The 19,671-nt window shown below is 42.3% G+C and overlaps 1 protein-coding gene across 3 annotated transcripts in view; it reads right to left on the bottom strand.

The window, feature by feature from the left end:
- tgfbr3 (transforming growth factor, beta receptor III) overlaps positions 1 to 19,671 on the bottom strand; it is an 82,925-nt gene that overhangs the window by 15,884 nt on the left and 47,370 nt on the right. For 2 of the 3 annotated variants that reach the window (XM_074636481.1, XM_074636479.1), the window contains exons 5-11: positions 13,225 to 13,408; positions 9,296 to 9,458; positions 8,725 to 8,872; positions 5,451 to 5,640; positions 4,045 to 4,340; positions 2,582 to 2,737; positions 26 to 175 (exon numbers count right to left, since the gene is read on the bottom strand). In XM_074636481.1, the coding sequence (XP_074492582.1) occupies positions 26 to 175; positions 2,582 to 2,737; positions 4,045 to 4,340; positions 5,451 to 5,640; positions 8,725 to 8,872; positions 9,296 to 9,458; positions 13,225 to 13,408 (1,287 nt within the window). The remainder of the gene's footprint in view (positions 1 to 25; positions 176 to 2,581; positions 2,738 to 4,044; positions 4,341 to 5,450; positions 5,641 to 8,724; positions 8,873 to 9,295; positions 9,459 to 13,224; positions 13,409 to 19,671) is intronic. The other variant, XM_074636480.1, reaches the window with a different exon arrangement.

Genomic DNA, 19,671 nt, shown 5'->3' with positions numbered 1-19,671 from the left:
AACCACAATGATTCTACTGTCTTACCGCTATGACGGACTGGTGCTCCGTGGGCCCCGTAAAGGTCCTCTCTAACTCCGTCGGGTCCCTCGGGAACAACACTTCTCCAGATTCCTGATCCTCATAATCCGAAGGCCCGCCACTCCCATCCTTAGCCTCAGAATGACTTATCAAAACCTGCAATCCACAGAGGAGTCCGTTAGTCACACAACCAAATCCACACCGGTTAGTAAATGAAAGGAAAAACTTTCACAAAAATCCTTTCCAGACTTTTAAAACAGATCCAGTTGTGAATATGTTGCTTTATTCCGGGTGTACGGTAAGCCAAAGTCACGGAGATTTCAATCTTTGAGAGGAGTTGCCAAAAAATCATTCTGCAACCAATGAGTTGGATTTAAAATGTGGGAATGTCCTGTGGCTTCAGCAGTGGGACTCATCCTGGACAGGAACATTGAAACATACTTTTCATTTCTCAGTAGAGCAGAAGAATGTCAGAGGTCTGACATGAGGACACGCTGCTTTAAGAAAACTCAAGATTTAACGAGGTGAGAGAACAATCTCGACGACACTAACAGTGTTTTTCTCGAGTCCGCACCAAATCAGCTAGTTGACCTGCTGTTGGTGCCGCGGCTGAATTAAATCAACATGTCACAGGACAGGAGAAACAACAGCCAAGACGGATTATCTTTGATGTGAAGGGAGCTAGACAATGACATTTTTCATCTCTTTTGACTAAGAGGTCAGAGGTTATCCCTGCATCCAAGTGCAAACACAAAAGACAACCTTGGACTTGTGCCCAGGTTCTCAATCTGCATTGGACAGAAAATGTGTTGTTCCAAATTTCCCCCACAAAAGATCTCAAAAGGTCGGGGAGGAAGTGATTCATCCTTGCTTGTTAGAACAAACACGCTGGATGAATGCATTCCATAATAATGAAGACAACTGAGGGGTGTCAGAAGTGAAGGCCCGTAAAAACACTCCCACACTGTTCACCATTACATGATAATGTACTTTAAATCGGTCATACTTTTCCATTTTCTATTCATCCAAAAACAAGGTTAAAACTATTTGTGGGAAAAAGAGTTTACGCTTGAAGCCTCTGAGTGGGCGCTTCCTATCAGCTGTTGACTTCTGATAGCTGACGTTGCTAGGAGACGTGTTGTCAACTTCCGTGATGCTCTACTGATTGGAGCACGTCCTTCCCCCCCCCCTCTTTTTCAACAAGCCCACATAACTTTGGTTATGCACCGTCAGCGATTTAAGATGTTTGTATTCCATTCGGAAAATGGAAGCTGGCCAGCTGTGCTAACTAGCTTCCACTCGGAAAACTGACTGTGTTGGAATTGAGGTGATATTTGGAATTATTGTTGGTGCCCACCCACTCAGACACTGCACCAATGGTGGGCGTGGTCACGTGGCCACAGTGGGTGTGGCCTCAAGTGCATTACAATCAGTGTCAACGAACAGTAGTAATAATAATTGAGGTATTGTTTTCTGCAGACTTTGCAAAACGCTTTGTTTTGGATCTTGTAAGGCAGCAATGATCCATGGGTACTTCCCTCCCCACTACTCCCGGTACCTGCAGTAACGTGTTTGCACTTTGGCTGGATGTTCACTGTCAGTGATGGATGGCTTAATTTCCCTCTTAATTCAACAACGTCACAGCTTTACATCACCGCTATTCGTAGTTGTTTATCAATTTGCTGCACTACTGTGCATGACTAAAAAAAACACTACAACAGCCATAATTCATGTGGGCTACAGTGCACGTCTGTGGGCAACACCAAAATAATGTTTCACAATAATTGGTATTTAATGTTTTATGAGGCTATAATGACGCCTCACAGCAAGAGGGTTGCAGCTTTGAATCCGGCTTGCGGCCTTTCTGTGTGGAGTTTGCATGTTCTCCCCGTGTTAGCGTGGGTTTTCTCCGGGTTCTCCGGATTCCTCGCACAGTCCAAAGACATGCAGGTTAGGATAATTGTTGACTCTAAATTGCCGGTGTGAATGGTTGTCTGCCTCTATGTGTCAGACCTGTGATAGTCTGGCGACCTGTGGTTGTACCCCGCCTTTGCTCAATGTCAGCCGGGATCGGCTCCAACCCCTCCACGACCCTGAACAGGATGGAAAGGCTATAACTAATCAAAACTCGGATTTAGTCTAATTTTCAGGACAAACAGGACAGGATTTGATTTTGGATTCTGGACAACTGCTCGTAATTTTTGATTTTCCTGAATTTTTTGGGACGTCTGCTCACCATGTGCGCCAATCATATTACTGACATAGTCAATTGGAACCAAAAATTCACGTCCCCTGGAGAAGAGTAGCGCTAATATAAAGGGTGCTATCACTGCAGAAAAATACATAAAACTTCTTGAATTTGACTCTTTTCCGTAATTACACATTTAACCAAATAAGAAAACACAAGTCAGAACACACACCGTGGATGCTGACTGCTTAAAAAGGAATATATTTTCATTTCAGTTTAACTTTAATAACAGTTTCTTTGTATTTACATGATATACTTCCCCTTTTCATGGTTCAGGTTTTAAACTAAAAGGTAATAATAGGTATTGTACTCACAGAGTTGATGTGAAGGGCCATTGAGCTGCCCTGCATGGGAAACACGGTGGTCAGACAGCCGTTCAGAGGAGTTTCCAGTGTGTAGTGGGTGGCATTGACTGTTGCTTTGCAAGCTGGGTCTTGGAGCGTGAGGTTGGCATGAGCAAACCCTTTCTCCTGAGGAAACGTCAAAAAATGGCAACATTGGATGAAGATCAAAAAAACTTTTCCTTTATTAACTCATTTTCATAATAAAAAAAAAAAAAAAAAGGCAAAGCGGTTGTGTGAGACTTTGAGTTCCCAGGAATAAACAAATCCCACAAGGTGGTCTAGCTCCAGCACCAGCTTCTCCTAATTACAGTCTATGCCAGTTTCCATTCTGTGATGTGGGCTGACTGCGCAGTCCCCGTGTTCAGACGCCAAATGCTGGGAAGCGGCCCGCTTGCTTCAATGTCAGCTTGTGTTTAACAGGCATTTAAATAAAAAGTAATAGAATAATGACAACATCTCTCATTGTACTTACCAGTATGTCTTGTTATTTTACTTTTGTTGACCTAAAACTTGAAGGCCGACACATAAGTGACCTTTAGTTTCGTCATTTCCTATCATAACCACACTGACCATTGTGGTATAATACATACGTGCACACTTGAGACACTTTTCAGATATCAAAAACCAACATGGAAGTTTATGTTGGCATTTTCTAAGACATTCATTCAGCTCCCTAATTGGTCCTGACAATATTATTCTCTTTGGGTGTCTTTCATGTTTGTTGTTTTCCGTTCTTCTTGTCACAGTTTATCACATCAAGTCTGTGTCGCAAGAGCAAATGTGACTGATCGTGAAACAATTTTCAGATGTGCATCTTGAATTGCATTTCAAATCATAGATGTCACTGGATTCAGTCTGGTTGGGAAACAAAACATTAGATTTTGTTCTTTGATGGAATAAAAGTATTATCAAGCATTAATTATGAGAATGTTATCTGTCTGTTATGTTTAACATTCGAGGGGATCATTCCTCAACTGTTTGCTTCTGTGCTATAACAACTTGTTGTTTAATCGATTAGCTGATTGAATAAATAATAATTTAATAACAATTTTTCTAATAAAATACCTATAATTTGCTGGTTATAGCTACATATGGTCTGATCTTCTTGATCTTCTCTGTTTCGCATCATTATGAAATGAATACAAAAATGAATAAATTAATAGTTTTGGTAGTAAATCCTTTTAGCTAATGAAAATATTTGATAAATAATTATTTTTTATGCCTAGTACCTTATGTTACATGATATATAAAATTGTTTGTCTGGGTTTCTGGTTTAGGTTTCCTGCATTTTTTTAATGTTATTTATGTATTATGTATTTGGACGTGTGCTATAATTATGATGAGAAAATACAATAAAACTAAACTATTTAAATCAGTGATTAGTACGTTTCTAGGCAGGATCCATGATGGATAAAATCATGCCGTCCACTCACTTCCAGGCTTTCTTTAGCGATGCTGATCACCATCCTGGTCTCCTCACACTGCACGCTGTGGCTGACACTCAGGACGCCCTGATGCTCCTCGGGCTCTTCGTTCTCCCAGGGCCGGTCGTCGAGGCCAGGGGGCAGGGGCAGGTAGGGCAGGTAGGGCAGGCCGTCGGACGCAGGTGGAGGGAAGGGAAAAGGCAGACCGGAGCGTCGGGTCGCGGCTCCCGTTCTCGGATGAAGACTGGAGTCACGCAGGATGGAGAGCTCTGGAGGCAACATGCTCTCCAGAGGATCCACCACATCTGGAAGTCACACATTGTCAGAACCTCATGAGGCTGATTTTACAGGCAGGGAAATTACACAAAGCTACGACTATAAATCCATTTCACAATGTCACACTAGTTTCTTTATGAGGACTGAGAAATGTGCAATGTTGTGTCACAAAAGTATTGCAGCAGCTGCTAAAATGTATGTCTTGCGTATAGTATTCTAGCTATAATTTAACTGAATACACTATTTCTATTTCTGCTTCTGCACAATATAAAGGTTATACTGATAACATTTTTATGTCGACAAATATATATAAAAAAAATAATAATACATCCACAGAGCTTTTAGAAAGCTAAAAGTATGGCTTTTCCTAAAAACAATTATTATGATTGTGAATTCATAATTTTTAACATTTTGACAGGTCCAAAATGAATGTTTTGTTTATATCTGTGGAAGATATCTGAAGTTTGGTTCCCACCCAGGCTTGCAAGGCCGGCTCTAGCCCTTTTGGTTCCCCTACCCCCGCCGCTGCTCTACGGTTAGGGTTAGGGTTCAACCCCCCAGAACCTTAACCCTAACCCTGTCAAATGCAATGCACATCAGACAATCTGCACATCACAATGGCTCTTTAATTTACAAAAATTAAGATTTTTATTTTCATAAATAACTGTTTTTTTTTTATATAAATAAACAATTGGTCTCTGATATTATTGGCTTAAAAGTGAGTAGTCAATTTTGCTACAACAAGAGTTACAGGGGTGAAAAGTGTTCCTTCTTTCTTTTTCTATTTGTTAATTTGTTACCTCAATGCAAAAAATGAGGAAGGGCGCCCACTGGCATTTTTTAACTTTTTTATTTTTTTAATATATATATATATTTTTTGTTTTTTTTAACTTTTTTTTTTAGATGCCGACCAGCTATGTGACCTATGCCCTAAGCTGGCCCTGAAGGCTTGTGAGCCAACAGTATAACAATGTTGGTATCACGTGGTATCAAGCGGTAATCAAGTGATTTGACGGTAAGTGCCTGGCAACCACTTGTTGTGAAGTGAATGCAATGGAACGGGGGAGGGAGAATGCAGCATCTAGTGGCTGAATGTTATCAATAGCACCTTTAATTCAGAGGATGTCTCTCCAGCTTACCTGGCTCTCTAAGTCGGACAATGAAGTGGTTAGCCACAGGAGTGCTGGTGTAGGACGTGACTGGACTGTAGCCATTCTCCCCTGCCCACTTGATCAAGGCTTGTGACCCAGATGGCAAGTGCTGCTTGGGGGATTTTGACACTCGCATCAGTCTCTCCGTAGTTGAGCTGAAACTCACGGTATCAGATGCCTGTGGAAAAGAAAGCAGAGGTGTAATTTACATTGTCTTATTGTATGTTTTCCATCAAAAAGAACAAGTTGTCATTTACGTGAGCTCCTTTAGGATCTTCAGAAACACATGATTTACGGTTCCACAGATATTCAACTTCAAGTACAGTCCTGCTCGCGCTCTGTGTCAAGAGTGAATCGTGTATGAGTGGGAGGTGATGAGCGTGTCACCAATCAATCAACGCTGACAAACCGACACGTGAGTTTGCTCCTAAAATTCGTGTCCTGCCCTGCCACGTACACTCCCTGTGTGAGGGAGTTAACGATTCGTTCTCACAGCCATTTCCCACACATTCAAGTCTCTTGAGCAACGCTGAGGAGAAATCACTTTGTGACAGAAGCAAAGCCTCGGTTTTTACGAGGCTATCATATCACATAAATAGTTGTCACTCTCCCAAACGCTGGTTGCACAAGCACAGCATCCTGTGTGCCACTACTGTCAAACACAAGTCAAGATGTCAGCTATTTGGGAACAAAGAAATGGCTCAGTGTTTAGACTGACCGTCCTTGTGTGGTTTAACATCGATGATAATGTGCGGCAGCTGCTAACCAACCATTTAAACACACATTCACTGTGTATTTTGGCACATGTACATGTATTAAATGTTGAAAAACTTCTGAGTTAAAATATAGTAGATGCTACAGAATAGAATTAGCATTGGTTTTAGGTGATTACCTTTCAGTTTGTGTCCCCATTTTCTACCACATTAAACAGTGTCTTCCTTTGTTAAGTGTGCTTCCACCAAACTAAACCCTGATATGGACTCCCACACACTCTCAGCATGTTGTCAGGAAGTATGGTCTCTGTAGTGTACAACAACTGATGCCACAGATGCTGAATTGATGTAATTGGTTTTTGAAAAGTTTTCATGTTACAGAGCATGTAGAAATGAGAAATCTATAATAAAAAAACAACAACAACATAGCTGATGTTTCCACGTTTCTCAAATGTAAGAATTTTCTCTGTTTAATATCATTGTAAATTAAATATCTTTGGGTTTTATATAAAAAACACTCACACACAATTTGAATATCTTATCCTGGGCTATGGAAACTTGGGCATTTGTCAATCCAATAGCTGTTGAGATATATCAGCAAAAAACAAAAATGTCTGCCTCATCTTGGTGCTAGAAGTCAGCGGCTCACCAAAGTCAATAGGATTCATCCTCTGTGGACCATGAATGTCTGAACAAAAGTTTATGCCAATCCATGTGATAGCTGTTGAGATATTTCAGTCTGGACCAAAGTGGTGGCCAGACTGACCGACAGACTGACATTGCCATCCATACAGCCATGCTAACAACGATCTTCATTCCTGACCCAAACTGCTTTATTGTTGAACAACATCAAAGTGTTAAGTGGGTATAAGAAAACACAAATCTGTTATGACTATAGACTGTATATAAGAAGTGGATGTAGTCACCGTGACGTCACCCATTGGTTTGCGGACTGCCGTTTTGAAGCCTCTAGTTTGGCATTTTGGCCGTCGCCATCTTGCTTTTTTGCAACCAGAAGTGACAAGAGAGGTTGGAGTACAACTGAACTCTGAATAAAACATTTCTAGGCGACCAAAATGTTACAATTAACTTTCATGAACTGAAAACACACTGTGAAAGGGATAAAGTTGTAAGACGAAAACACGCACAAGCAGAACTCCCAGACCGGACAACGACGTGGTAGCGACCTGTCAATCACAAGGTAGCCACGCCTTAAAGCATCCCCTACTTTATGGTCTATTTGACTCTAAATGGGACCATAATTTACTAAATGAACATCATGCTGTATTGGAAAAGACTTGAAACTAGTGATTGAGTCCATAAACTCATCTTTACAATGTTTACTGAGGTAATAAATCAAGTGAGAAGTAGGCTCATTTTCTCATAGACTTCTATACAATCAGACTTCTTTTTGCAACCAGAGGAGTCGCCCCCTGCTGGCTAGTAGAAACAATGCAAGTTTAAGGCACTTCTGCATTGGCTTCACTTTTCAGAACCTTACAATCCATTAGTGTTGATGTAAGTACCACAGGCTTTGACCTGGCATCACACTCGCACAACCTGACTGACTTACTGTACAGCAGTGACCAGGCAGCTGTACAAACACACCGCGCCTGTCAAAAGTGCAGTGTCATGGCTGCAGCAAGCCCTGTAGGAGTATCAGCATTACACAGTGAGGAAACACAGAACCCCTTGCACTCCTCCACTGAAATCAGGACGTAGCTTGCAACGGCAAACTGACGGGCAACGAGACTCCATCACACTGTAAATACCGAATGTCACCAGACAAATGAAAGATTTTAAGAAATGCACAACAAGTTTGAATGCACTGAAGAAAGACAAGGTTTAAAATTCCATCCCTGGAGCAATTACGGTGGTTGGACGACTGCCAATTCCCCATCGACATGATTTACAGTTAAACTTCCAAAGTGTACATACTGTAGGTGTCATATTCTTATCGTTCCTAAGGGTTCCTGAGAGACTTGAGTAACACTGATGAAGATTTAATATCAAAACTGTGTACTCGTACTGGGCGCTGATGTGTATAAAACCCTATTTCTATGTAAAGGGCATTCTGATATATTGCAGTAATTAGCCAGTGTTTGTCTTTTGTGTGTGGCGAGGAGGTCCTAACAGCTCGCAGTTTAAAAAAAGTGCCTAAAGCAAGCGCTGCTCGTATTTCATCTAGTGACTGATGGGAAGCAGCTCAGGCTCCATGTGCAGCTGAAGTACTGCACCAGCCTTGGCTCTGAAAATGTGTGATGATGCCCCCACCAACTCCCGCCTGCCCCCGGCTCTCTGAATGTGATGACAATCCCCGGAGCTGCCACAATGAAATTTCACAGTTCTCCCGAACCTGTTATCCCCACCCTCTCCTGCAAGCGGGGGACCAGGCGCCGATTCAACACACATTCTGGTGTGAACAATTTTTTGGTCATTGGTGCAAAGTGATGACATTTCTGTCTGCGACGTGACTCGCGAGCCACGAGTCTGTAAAAGGAAAAACCTGAATGGAGAGCTTTTGTGTTTTTGTCACGCTGCTAGCTTACCACTACATCCAGCCTGCCGATCACACTGTGGGCCTTGATGACCCAGTTGACAGACTTGGCGCACTTGAGCAGCAAGACGACGTCGCGGTGCAGCGGGGCATCGTCCTCCAGAGGCCGTAGATCTACTATGACATCCACCTGGAAAGCACTGCGGAGAGGGAGGGAGGGGGAGAAAAAGAATTTTGGACGGTTAGGTCTACGTAGTGTTATCGTGCCTCCTGTGTCTGGCCAACTAATTAAAGAGCTGGATGCATTCCCAGAAGAAAAAGCAGACATATGCGCTACAGACCAGATAGCAGTGCAGTGAGATACGGCGCAGTTACCAACACACAGATCTACGGTCTTTAGGGCAAACAGAATAATCACTCCACTGGGGGAGTGAGGAGATTATCTGGCAACCTGGATGTTGAGACAGTGTTTTGAAATATCTTTCTCAAAAGAACCCCCCCCCCCCACCCTCCACCTGCTTTCATGTGAGTTCCCATCCAAAACAAACTCTACAGAGATTAGAGAGCGTCTTGACCTCAAAAATAAACTATGACAACACGTTTTCTCAGCTTCGGCCGCTCACCTGCTGGAGTTGGGGGCTTGGAGCTCAATGATGTGGACTTCTTGGTCCTTGTCGGGTCCAGACAGGACGCAACCCTTTGATGTCTGCGGCTCATCGTAGCCGCCCAGGTAGTTCAGAGACAGGAACTTGTTATCAATGTTGCAGGTGTCAGAAAACAGTGGATCTGAAAGTGGAGAGATGTTTATGTTAATGGTCGGGGGGGGTTCTGTGAAGCTATTTTGATCCCCCAAAAGAGGCTTTTTGTTACCCCTCCACCACAGGGGAGGTCAGAGCACGAGGTCGGCTACAGAACAGCACCCCCTGCTTCTGGGAGGAGTTCAACGTCCTGCTCACGGAGACTTCAGTAGGGTGGATGTTTGCTTTGACCCGGTCGTTCCAGCTGAAATACAGTCTCCCTGCTCACCTCACCACACAGCGCTGCAGCTGGTATTCCCATTGTCTCAGCCCTAACTGTAAACCAGCCCTGTGTTGGAGGTTGTTGGGCGTGCTCTGGTTGGCATGACCTGTCTTCTTATCAACAGGGAAATTTCTCTTTGGGTTTTTACGTGAGAAAACTAAGCAATGTTTTTTTTTTTTAACCAGAATTCCTCCACAATAACAGGACAAAAATATTCATAAACACATTTTATCAAGTGCTTTTTCCTGCACTTTCACGACTGTTCGAAAAAGTTGTTAATTGCTAAGAAAGTATTAAAGTTACACCCCTTCTCAGCACTCAGAGAAAACACAAGACAGCTGCTTCCTTATTTGGCAAATAGAACCTCGGACGCAGTGTAAACTGAAGGTTGGCACCTTCCTTTCCGGAGCCCTTGTGGCACTTGAAAGAGCTGAGGGGAGACCTTGAGTTAGGAGGCAGAAAGAGAATCTGTCCGTCTTAATGAAACACTACTGACGATGTGAAGGAGTGGAAATCTACAGCTCTTTGCTTGAAGTAAACATCATGGCACCCTGGGCTTTTGCCAAACCACAGCCCCCGTAATGACACAAGCCAAACGCTTGCAGGCTGAGCAACCACTCTGTTCTCCACAGCAACAAACAACATAGAGTAGAAAAAGGGAACTTATCACCGGCAGTAGTGGAGCCATTATTTCTCTCCAGACACAAGTTTTGTTTTATTTCCATGCGGTGAAAGATGCTCATTAAAGTCAAGACGTCCTGTCTGAGAGCTGATGCAACGTGAAGTTGGACGTGCAGTCTGTTCACTGTACGGACCGGCCGGTGGAGAATGAAGAATCGAAAGTCCACGATTAAAACATGTGTGAAGATTAATCATAGTGTCCCGGGAGAATCCCACAGTGCTTCCTCACTTCACCCCCCCCTCAACTTATTTATAGGAAAATGTGAAAGCGATGATCTATCTCCTGCTTACCTCTGCTTTTATTTTACATGTTGTTTATTATCTTTTGTAACCTTGTCATATTAGTGAAAACTATGAAAGTAAAACCACTTGGCAAAAGAGACAGATCACAGACATTTCCAAGGATTTGTATCCAAGGAAAAGATATTGTCAGAGACTATCTGCCAATCTGTCTGAAACCGAATTCAAATGCCAAAGTCTTAAATAGCAACATGCCTAGTTTACAGGTTTTGTTCAAATCACGATCCTGGCTTCATATTTTAGTTTCTGTAACTTCGGCATATCTATTTGTCTCCCACTAAAAACCTTATCACACATGAAGTACAAAAATAAAAGTCCAAAAACTAAATCTCACAAACAGTTGGTCAATTAATTACAGATAATAATACTGATGATGTCATTCATTATGTTAAAGGTACTCTTCGTTTTGAGGAGTTTTTGACCGTAAAAAAATTGTTATGGATGGAACAATGTTTTTTTCACGAATGGGTCCCCGTTTTGTTTGCATCATACATGCGCACAAAGACGGGACGCTTATTTCACGCTTTCTGGTGATTGACAGTTGGTAGCGATAACATGCAAATAAGCGTAGCAATGCTCCCGCGAAGGCAGTCAAGAAGAAGACAGCCAGTTATCAGACATGGACATAAATATTTAACCTGACGTGCCAGATGGTTTTTTTTGGCACAGAACCATCTGAGAAGCCGTCATTGGAAACTGTTTGGAAAAGAGCAGGCACTTTCAAAAAAATGCTTGGCAGGTGATTGGATGAACCATTCATCAATCAAACTCTTGCCGAAGCCAGTCGGGAGAAGAGCGAAAACATCTTTCCCATGGAGAAAAGCCTTCAGTGCCGTTCTTTGCTCTTCTTTCAATGAAGAAATACTATTGCAGCATCTACGCTAACCTCTTCAGGAGCCGCCGTTGTTGTTTTGAATGAAAAGTCGCCTCTCTGTGTCGTCTCACACACACCTAATCCACACCCGTAGTTGCCAGTAGCTCCTCACAGGACGCTGATTGGTCCGTGATCTGGCTTGCCGGACACAAATGCATTACTTGATTTTTGTATGATATGTGATCCCGTGATTCTCGCATGATCTTGTGATATCGTGAAAATCCAGCTGCTGTGCAAGGTACATAAATATTGCACGATTTAAATATTCAAAAGATTGGCTTTGCTAGTGTCTTACAAGGAAGTAAATGCATTAAAAATGTTTGTTAGATCTCAGGTATACACATAATGGTTTGTGTTGTGGCACCTTTAAGTAAGGCAGTAGTTAACATTTTTATGAATAACTTCGAATTACATTATTATTTTTGAACTGACTTTTTGTTTTGCAGCAAGATGCTCCAATATCTAATATAGAAACCTGTGGTGTAACTATGAAGTACCTAATATGTTCAGTTTTGGTCTTTTCTCTTCATAAAAATGTGTCTACACACAGATAATTGCCATGCAGTAAATGTGACACACATATAAAAAGTAGCGCAGCGACTACGTATTATTTTCATTATCGATTATCTGCCGAATATTTCGTCATTTAATCAATTAATCATTTGGTCTGTAAAATCTCACAAAACGGAAACAAATGTCCATCACAATTTCCAATTTTCCTGTTCAAAATGGCAGAAAATCCACATCTGGGAAACTGGAACTACAATAAGGCATTTTTAGCATTGTGCTTGAAAAATGATAAATTTTGTGGGCTAAAGGTTGGAGAAGCGAGCTTGTGACCAGGAGGTCGTCAGTGCAATCCCTGGACCGGCAGGATGAATCTGTGTGGGGAAAGTGAAAAATCCAGCGCTTGCCTCTTCCTCATTACCACCACTGAGGTGCCTTTGAGCAAGGCCCTTTAACCCCAACCGCTCCAGTGGAGCTGCTCAGTGACCAGCAGATCAGACTGTGGTTGTAATGGACAGCTTCCAGCTGTGAAAGTGTGTAACTGTGTGAATGTGAGCAGGGCGTTCCTGCAAAAGAGAGGCTTCCTCTCAGTGAAACTTTCCCGAATAAAACCTTTATTTATTTGGGAAAGGTTTTAAAAAAAATAATAATGAATAAATAAAGTTTTTTTTAAAAATAATAACGAATAAATAAATAAAAAAATATCAAAATAGTTTAAAAAAAACAACTTTATTTATTTATTATTTTTTTAAAACCTTTCCCGAATAAATAAAGTTTTTAAAAATAATAATAATAATAAAAATAAAAGATAGTTGCAAATTAATTTTTCTGTCAATTGACTAATCAATCAACTAACTGTTTCATCTCTAACAATAAGATCATGAGGAGCCTCAAAAATAGAAAGTATCTCATTATATACACATACTGTTTTTTGTAATTCAGCCAAAATACTCAAATATATATATAGTCTTTGAACTTTCTTTATATTTCTGTGAAAGGGTGAATGCCCGTTGAGGGAAGGAAATTCTTTTCCCAGAGTAGTGCATGTAAACCTCTAGACAGGGTTCAAACACAAAAATCTAAGCAAAGTAGTGGGAGCTGAAGGGGAATGGGGAGGCGTGCCCGAGGGGCCGAGAGCTATGTTGGGAATTTTGGGAATCTAGCACACACCTTCTCCAACTTTGATGTAGATGTCTTGAGTCATCCTGAGCTCAGAGAAAGAGGTGACTGCCTTGTACTTCTTCTGGGCCCAGTTGAGGAGGTGCTCGTTGCCATGGGGAAGGGTCTCCTTCTGGATCTGGCAGGAGAGGGAGAAGTTTCCCGGCTGAAAGTGGACCTCCGAGCCCTCGGATACCTTGAGGAGGGGGAAAACACAAGAGCGTTAGAGGACAAAAGGGTTGCTGTGATGTGCTGTTATCTCACTTCTGTGATAGTCGAAATACAGGAGAGATAACTACATGTTCTCTATTCAGCTTTAGTGATAATAACTGACAATAATTGATCAAATATTCTGTATTTCACATAGCAGCTCAACATTTCAAGATTTCCGCCAACAGTGACCTCTCTGTTGAGAAGGATGTGCACATAAAAGTCAACCGCAGAAGAAGAACCTGCAGGCAGACTGAAGAAAAGAGCTTGGCCTTTCCAAAATTAAACCTGCTCTCTAAACATTGGTGAAATCCATCCTTCACACTCACATCCCAGCCGTTATTTCAAAGCTTCTACAAATATGCCCTGCGTATTTTTACACATGTTCCTCAAAACAATAAGGTGTCTGGTTTCCAGTGTTTATACGGCGTGCTGCGTCGTAGTGCGTCATCGCAAATGTGTAGCTCTGAATGACCACAAGGGGATAAAAGAGAAGACACAAATACGTGACGCAGACAGGACGGCCAGTAGGTGCGCGCACACATTCATAAAATATAAACAGTCACAAAAAAAAAGACAAAAAATGAGAAGTCTTAAAAATACGGAGGGCACAGAAGTGCTGATTTGCGTTTGACAGGAAATTGAGGAGGGACCACCCCTTTAGCACTTAATGGAGCTCGGCCCATATGCTTCATTTCACAGAGATAAACATTTGCATGTGCTGAAAAACCTACCGGACAACCGAAATGAGTCCAAGCAAACGGTCTAGACAGCCTACCTCATTTTATTTCCATGCTTGTTTTTCTTTCTCCCTAGGTATCCTATCTGTATGCATGAGCTGAGACAGTGCTGGCAGGCCCAATTAAAACATTAAATCCATTTGGATCCAAGAGGAATACGCAAGACCACTTCTTTGTGATGATGAAATGAAGCTGTCCCCTAACTTGCAATCATGCTCAAATGATAATAGAATAATATCCCTTTGGGGCATTTGGGTTTTTAAGACAGAACTGTTCAAAATCCCCTCATGCGCAACATCTGCCTGACCTTTGGCCGCTCCTCTCGATGTTCCTGGCATCGTCACCAGAGGCGGTAAATACTGGGAGCCTAGGAGACGGACTCTGTCGAAGAAATTCAGGTTGATTTTTTATTTTTAGTGTGTTTACTACGGCGATAAGGAACAGAAAGGAAGATGGCGAAGAGGTGGTACCCTGAGCCAATGAGGAGGGGCTGGGGTTTCTTCGCTAACCTTGCCAAGCTCAGCAGAGTTTATCAGTTTAATTGCGGGAATACGACTGTAATTAGTCGCAAAGAATTAGAGGGGAAAGCCTGAAAGCCAAATTAGCTCCAGGCCTTCCAGAGAACTGAAAACCTCAGGAATTCGAAACAGGGAAGTGAGGGACTCACTGTGGGCTTTAACAAACTCTCTCCCCTCTCTCTCTCTCTCCATCTCTCCATCTCTCCATCTCTCCATCTCCTCTGTTGCATGCTCAGTTGACAGACCCAAAATACTCAGGGCTCCATTTTCCTGCAGGGGCAAAGCCAGGGCAAGGGCAAACGCAGTGTTTATGCAATTTTCCTCGGTCTCAACTATTTTGCATGTGCCCCCGTTTAGTCGTTTCCTGGAACTAAACAAACATTTGCGCCAAGATGGGAAGAGAGGTGAAGCCGAGGCTGTGTTATGCTGATTAGGTGGCGCGGTGGAATTTTGGAGATCATTTTGGCGCGAAACTGCATTTGCGTTAAAACCTGTTCAGACCACCTCTTATCGCAGACGCAGGGCAATCTGTGCACACGCACAGAGATAAATGACAATTGGAGCCAATGCGGAAGTGCCTTAAACTTGCATTCTTTCTAACAGCCAGCAGGGGGCGACTTCTCTGGTTACAAAAAGAAGTCTGATTGTATAGAAGTCTATGAGAAAATGAGCCTACTTCCCACTTGATTTATTACCTCAGTAAACATTATAAACGCTAATTTCAAGTCTTATTTCAACACAGCATGGTGTTCATTTAGTAATTTCTGGTCCCATTGCCAATAGACAATAAAGCAGGGTATGCTGTAGGGCGTGGCCACCTTGTGATTGACAGGTCGCTACCAGTGTTGTCTGTTCCGTGTTTTCATCTTAGAACGTTAACCCTTTCTTGCCTGTGGTCACCAAAATTGCAAAGATTCGCTGGTCACGCCCGCTTGTGTTTGCGCCCTATATCAGGAAAATAGAGCCCTTAAAGTGCTAGAAAGCAAAGAACAATTTCTTTTCATGGGCTTAAGTGGAATAAATAAATATAAATAAGTAGAATATATAAATATAAATATACCATAGTACTTACTATTTACATAAACTGTCACTCAATACTGTTACTTTAGTTGCTAATGTATTCACATTAAGCAAAAAGGTCCAAAAGTAGAGTTCTTCTGAGCTGCAAGCGGCACCCCACTGCCAACTAAAGCATAACCTCACTCTGTGAAAACAGAGCTCATCTCTTATTAAGCAATCTGTTGCCATTACTGCCAGAAAGTGTCTTGAAGGTAGATTTTGTTAGCTGTGAAGAGCTTGTAATGTGTTCTGACGTTGAAATACATGAAAACTGGATCTAACCTCGACTTAAGAGGAATTCGGACTTGGCGGTTGAGTGCAAACAAAGAATGTAGCGGAGAACTTAGTCACATACCATGGGGACTGAGACTCATGCTTTCATGTCAGTGATGGTAGAAACTCATGTACTTGTGTTTGTAATGGCATTTGCAGGCAGTCACGTTATTTCAACAACTCAAATGGTAACTGTTGTCTTGACTAATATGAAAATAAGTTTCTTAGTTCAGTATTATACCTAGTTAAAGTACTACTCTGTCTTTTAAATTGTAAGATACCGCCTCTATTCATTATATATTGTGATAGAAACACATCTGTCAGCACCCTTCATGGCCCAGAACATTTAGCAGTACACTTTCTGCCTGTAAGCATGAACATATTACGACCATATGAGCAGTAAAAAAAAAAAAAAGATGAAGGCATGCCAAATGTTTGAGATCAATTATCATAGAGCTGCAATCCTCCACTGAGCAACACCCTGAGCCTGGGAAATCACAAAGGGCTGTTTAGAAATTATGAGGTGTTGCAAACAGACGAGGGGGGGGTGGAAAGTGCAGAAAGGGTCGATAGAGAATATGAGCGTGCAACAACTCTCTGGCGATATTAATGTGATAAATGCTTCTGTGGTTCATTAGATCTCGTCTCTCTCGATGAGAATGCAAATGTGCAGCATCTTCCTGTGAACTGGCAGGCTCTTTTGTGGAGAAAACAACACCACATGTATCAGCGCCACTCGGGAGCGTCCCTCTGCCATTCCTGTATCCGGGATAAAAACCTGATAGTGGCTACCCATGGTTTCTATTAACAAATACACGAGGGAGTGCTCGTGTGTGAGAGCGAAAGACCTCATACTTCGGGCCTTAATCTAACGAAAGAAACACTGGAGTGAAAAAGGCAAAGCTTGGCAAACAAACAATAGGCAACGCAAGCCAACAGCAAAACTTTACAGTGTTGTTCCATCCAGAGTTGTAAAGCATTTGATCCAGATCAAGCCTTCAGAGCAGAGATGCAACACAGCCCTCCTCCCCTAACCATCAAAAAGAAATATATACACTTGGCCACAAAGTCAACACAGTGCACTCTGCACATGTGTCTCACTTGGAATCCCAGCGTCCCTTGGTGAAATACAATTTGGCATGATTCCAATGTTCATATTCATATGTCATTTTAGACCCCTGATGATTTCTGCCTGCTGCTGATTGACAAGGAGTAGAGCGGAGAACATGTTTTACAACAAAACTCTGGATTCTGGCATTTTAAGAGGCGGCAGGGTCCGGCGGCCAACAGCAACAGTGTGCTCAGCGTCTCTGAAGCGTTTCCAGTCAGCCCATCTGTGTCCACGGAGCCCAGAGCACTGGGACCAGGAAACAAGGACTGGCAGGCCCAAATCAGAGTCCAATTAGCCCCAGGAAACTGCCTCTCCAATGGAAAGGCACAGTGAGGGAGGTCTGGCAGTGGCTTTCTGTTCTGAAGTGTTAAGCTCAAAACCAGTTCCTCTTGACTCTGTTACTGTTGGGATCTCACCACAGCAACTCCTCCACCTGAAGGGCACGGATCAGAGAGTGTGGGAATTGGCAAGGCCACTAATACACCCAGATTCCTGCATGTGTGGTCGTGGCACATACTTACTTTCAACTGACCGTTCGCTGAACGCCTCGCCCCCAAACGATTGTCCAATTATAGTTTAGCAACCGTAACTAGGCAGAAGTGCCAAGGTTTGGATTTCACCATATGTTGGAGCGGTGTGCAGAGACTCAAAAACAAGAGCAAAACTATCATGGAAGGAATGGATCAAAGTGTGCTTACTGGCCCTGACGTAACACCATTAACTAACTACATATGTCTTATTGATCTTTGACTGGTAAGGATACTGACTTTTGCCTGGGACATAGCCTGGAGCCACGGCCTTTTAGCACGATATCATGTATAAATACCAAACAAGTGCATATGTAAGACCCACATGGTGTTTTAAACCATCTCATGGCGCTAATGCTAGCTTAATTAACTCTGTCTGAAACCAAGGAACCATTGTTTTAAAAGTTACTATGAATTTGTGGTAAAAATATGGTAAATGGTAAATGGACTTATATAGCGCTTTTCTAGTCTTCCGACCACTCAAAGCGCTTTACACTACATGTCAGCATTCACACACACATTCATACACTGATGGCAGAGGCTACTAAGGTGCCAACTTTGCCCATCAGGATCTAATCTAAATACTCATTCACACACCGATGGCTATGCCTTCGGGAGCAATTTGGGGTTAAGTGTCTTGCTCAAGGACACATCGACATGTGACCTGGAGCAGCCGGGGATTGAAGCACCGACCTTCCGATTGGTGGACAACCTGCTCTACCCTCTGAGCCACAGCCGCCCATCCCCATATAAATATCCCCATTAGTATTGTAAAACTGCATTATGTGCTGTGCAAGAACATGAAGCTTACAGTCACTAGACTGTTTCAACGGAATTGCATTTTCTAGGCAACCACTTGGGTCCATGTTTACTTCCTGTCAGCTAATGTCATTCACATTACGTTAGGTTACGTCCAAAATTCCAAACTAACATGCTATTTATATACAGTATGTCAATATGTGAGAGTTTTCAGTATGTCCAAAACCTTATTATGAAACCAATAGTATACGAATTGCATACTATTCCATGTGAAATATTACAGTATGCAAACACTGGACAATACACCAGAATAAATATCCCACAATGCAGTGCAGTAGTAATGGTAGAGAGTTCTGTAACGTCAATAACACTTAAGTATAAGATTTCACATTGCTATCGCCGTAAAACAGTTTATTAAATTAGTTCATACTTTATGATTCCCACAAATCATTGTTTGGTCACAAGAGGTTGGCACGAACTGGTCGTCTTTCTAAAAATCATGAGACATATCAATAGTAAAAATTAATTCCTTAAATTTTACATTTATTTTAAGTTATTTTTTCTTTTATCAGTATTTTTGGCAGTCATGTCTGAAAAGCGCCACACGTGCAGCAGGTGCCTAGTTACAAAAATTCAGAGGTGCACAACCAAACGCAAGGACAACTTGCGTAGCCGTCGCGCTTTACGCAAAATACGTTATGATGTCATTTTTAGGTTTGCGCACCTTTTGCGTCAGGGAAACTACGGCAAGCATAAACCAACTTTAGTGGATGTTCAATTGCATTTCTCATTGATGAAAAGAGCGAATCAGTGGATAGAAGTTTGGTGTTTGTCGTTGTGGTATCTGAGTGGTGAGGCATGTTAAGGAGGTGTCACTGTGGAGGGAACCTGAGAACCTGGCTGGGACTCCTCTGGGCAGTCAGGCTGGTGGATAAGATACCGACAGCTTGCGCTGCCAGAGGGCTCAGTGCTGTCACTCAAACACAAAATACTTAACACCTTATTCAGCGGGGGCCCCTGTAGTCAGTCAAAGCCATTAGCTCAGCTTTGTCTGGCTGCAGAGGCCTCCTTCTTCACTGTTGAGATTCCCTTTATCTCTCCTCGCCCCACTTGAAAATCATCATGTGTCAGAGTAGTATCACACAGAGGGGCCGACAGAGAACGCTAATACCTCAGTTTTGTCTCAGAAAATATGTCTTTGCTCCAGTCAGATTAATAGCTGAGCATGTGTAGCTACTGTAAATTATTACTGTAGAAGATAC

This window comes from Sebastes fasciatus, chromosome 5 (assembly GCF_043250625.1).
Source record: "Sebastes fasciatus isolate fSebFas1 chromosome 5, fSebFas1.pri, whole genome shotgun sequence".
NCBI classification, from domain to species: Eukaryota; Metazoa; Chordata; class Actinopteri; order Perciformes; family Sebastidae; genus Sebastes; species Sebastes fasciatus.
This window is presented reverse-complemented; position numbering and strand designations above follow the sequence as displayed.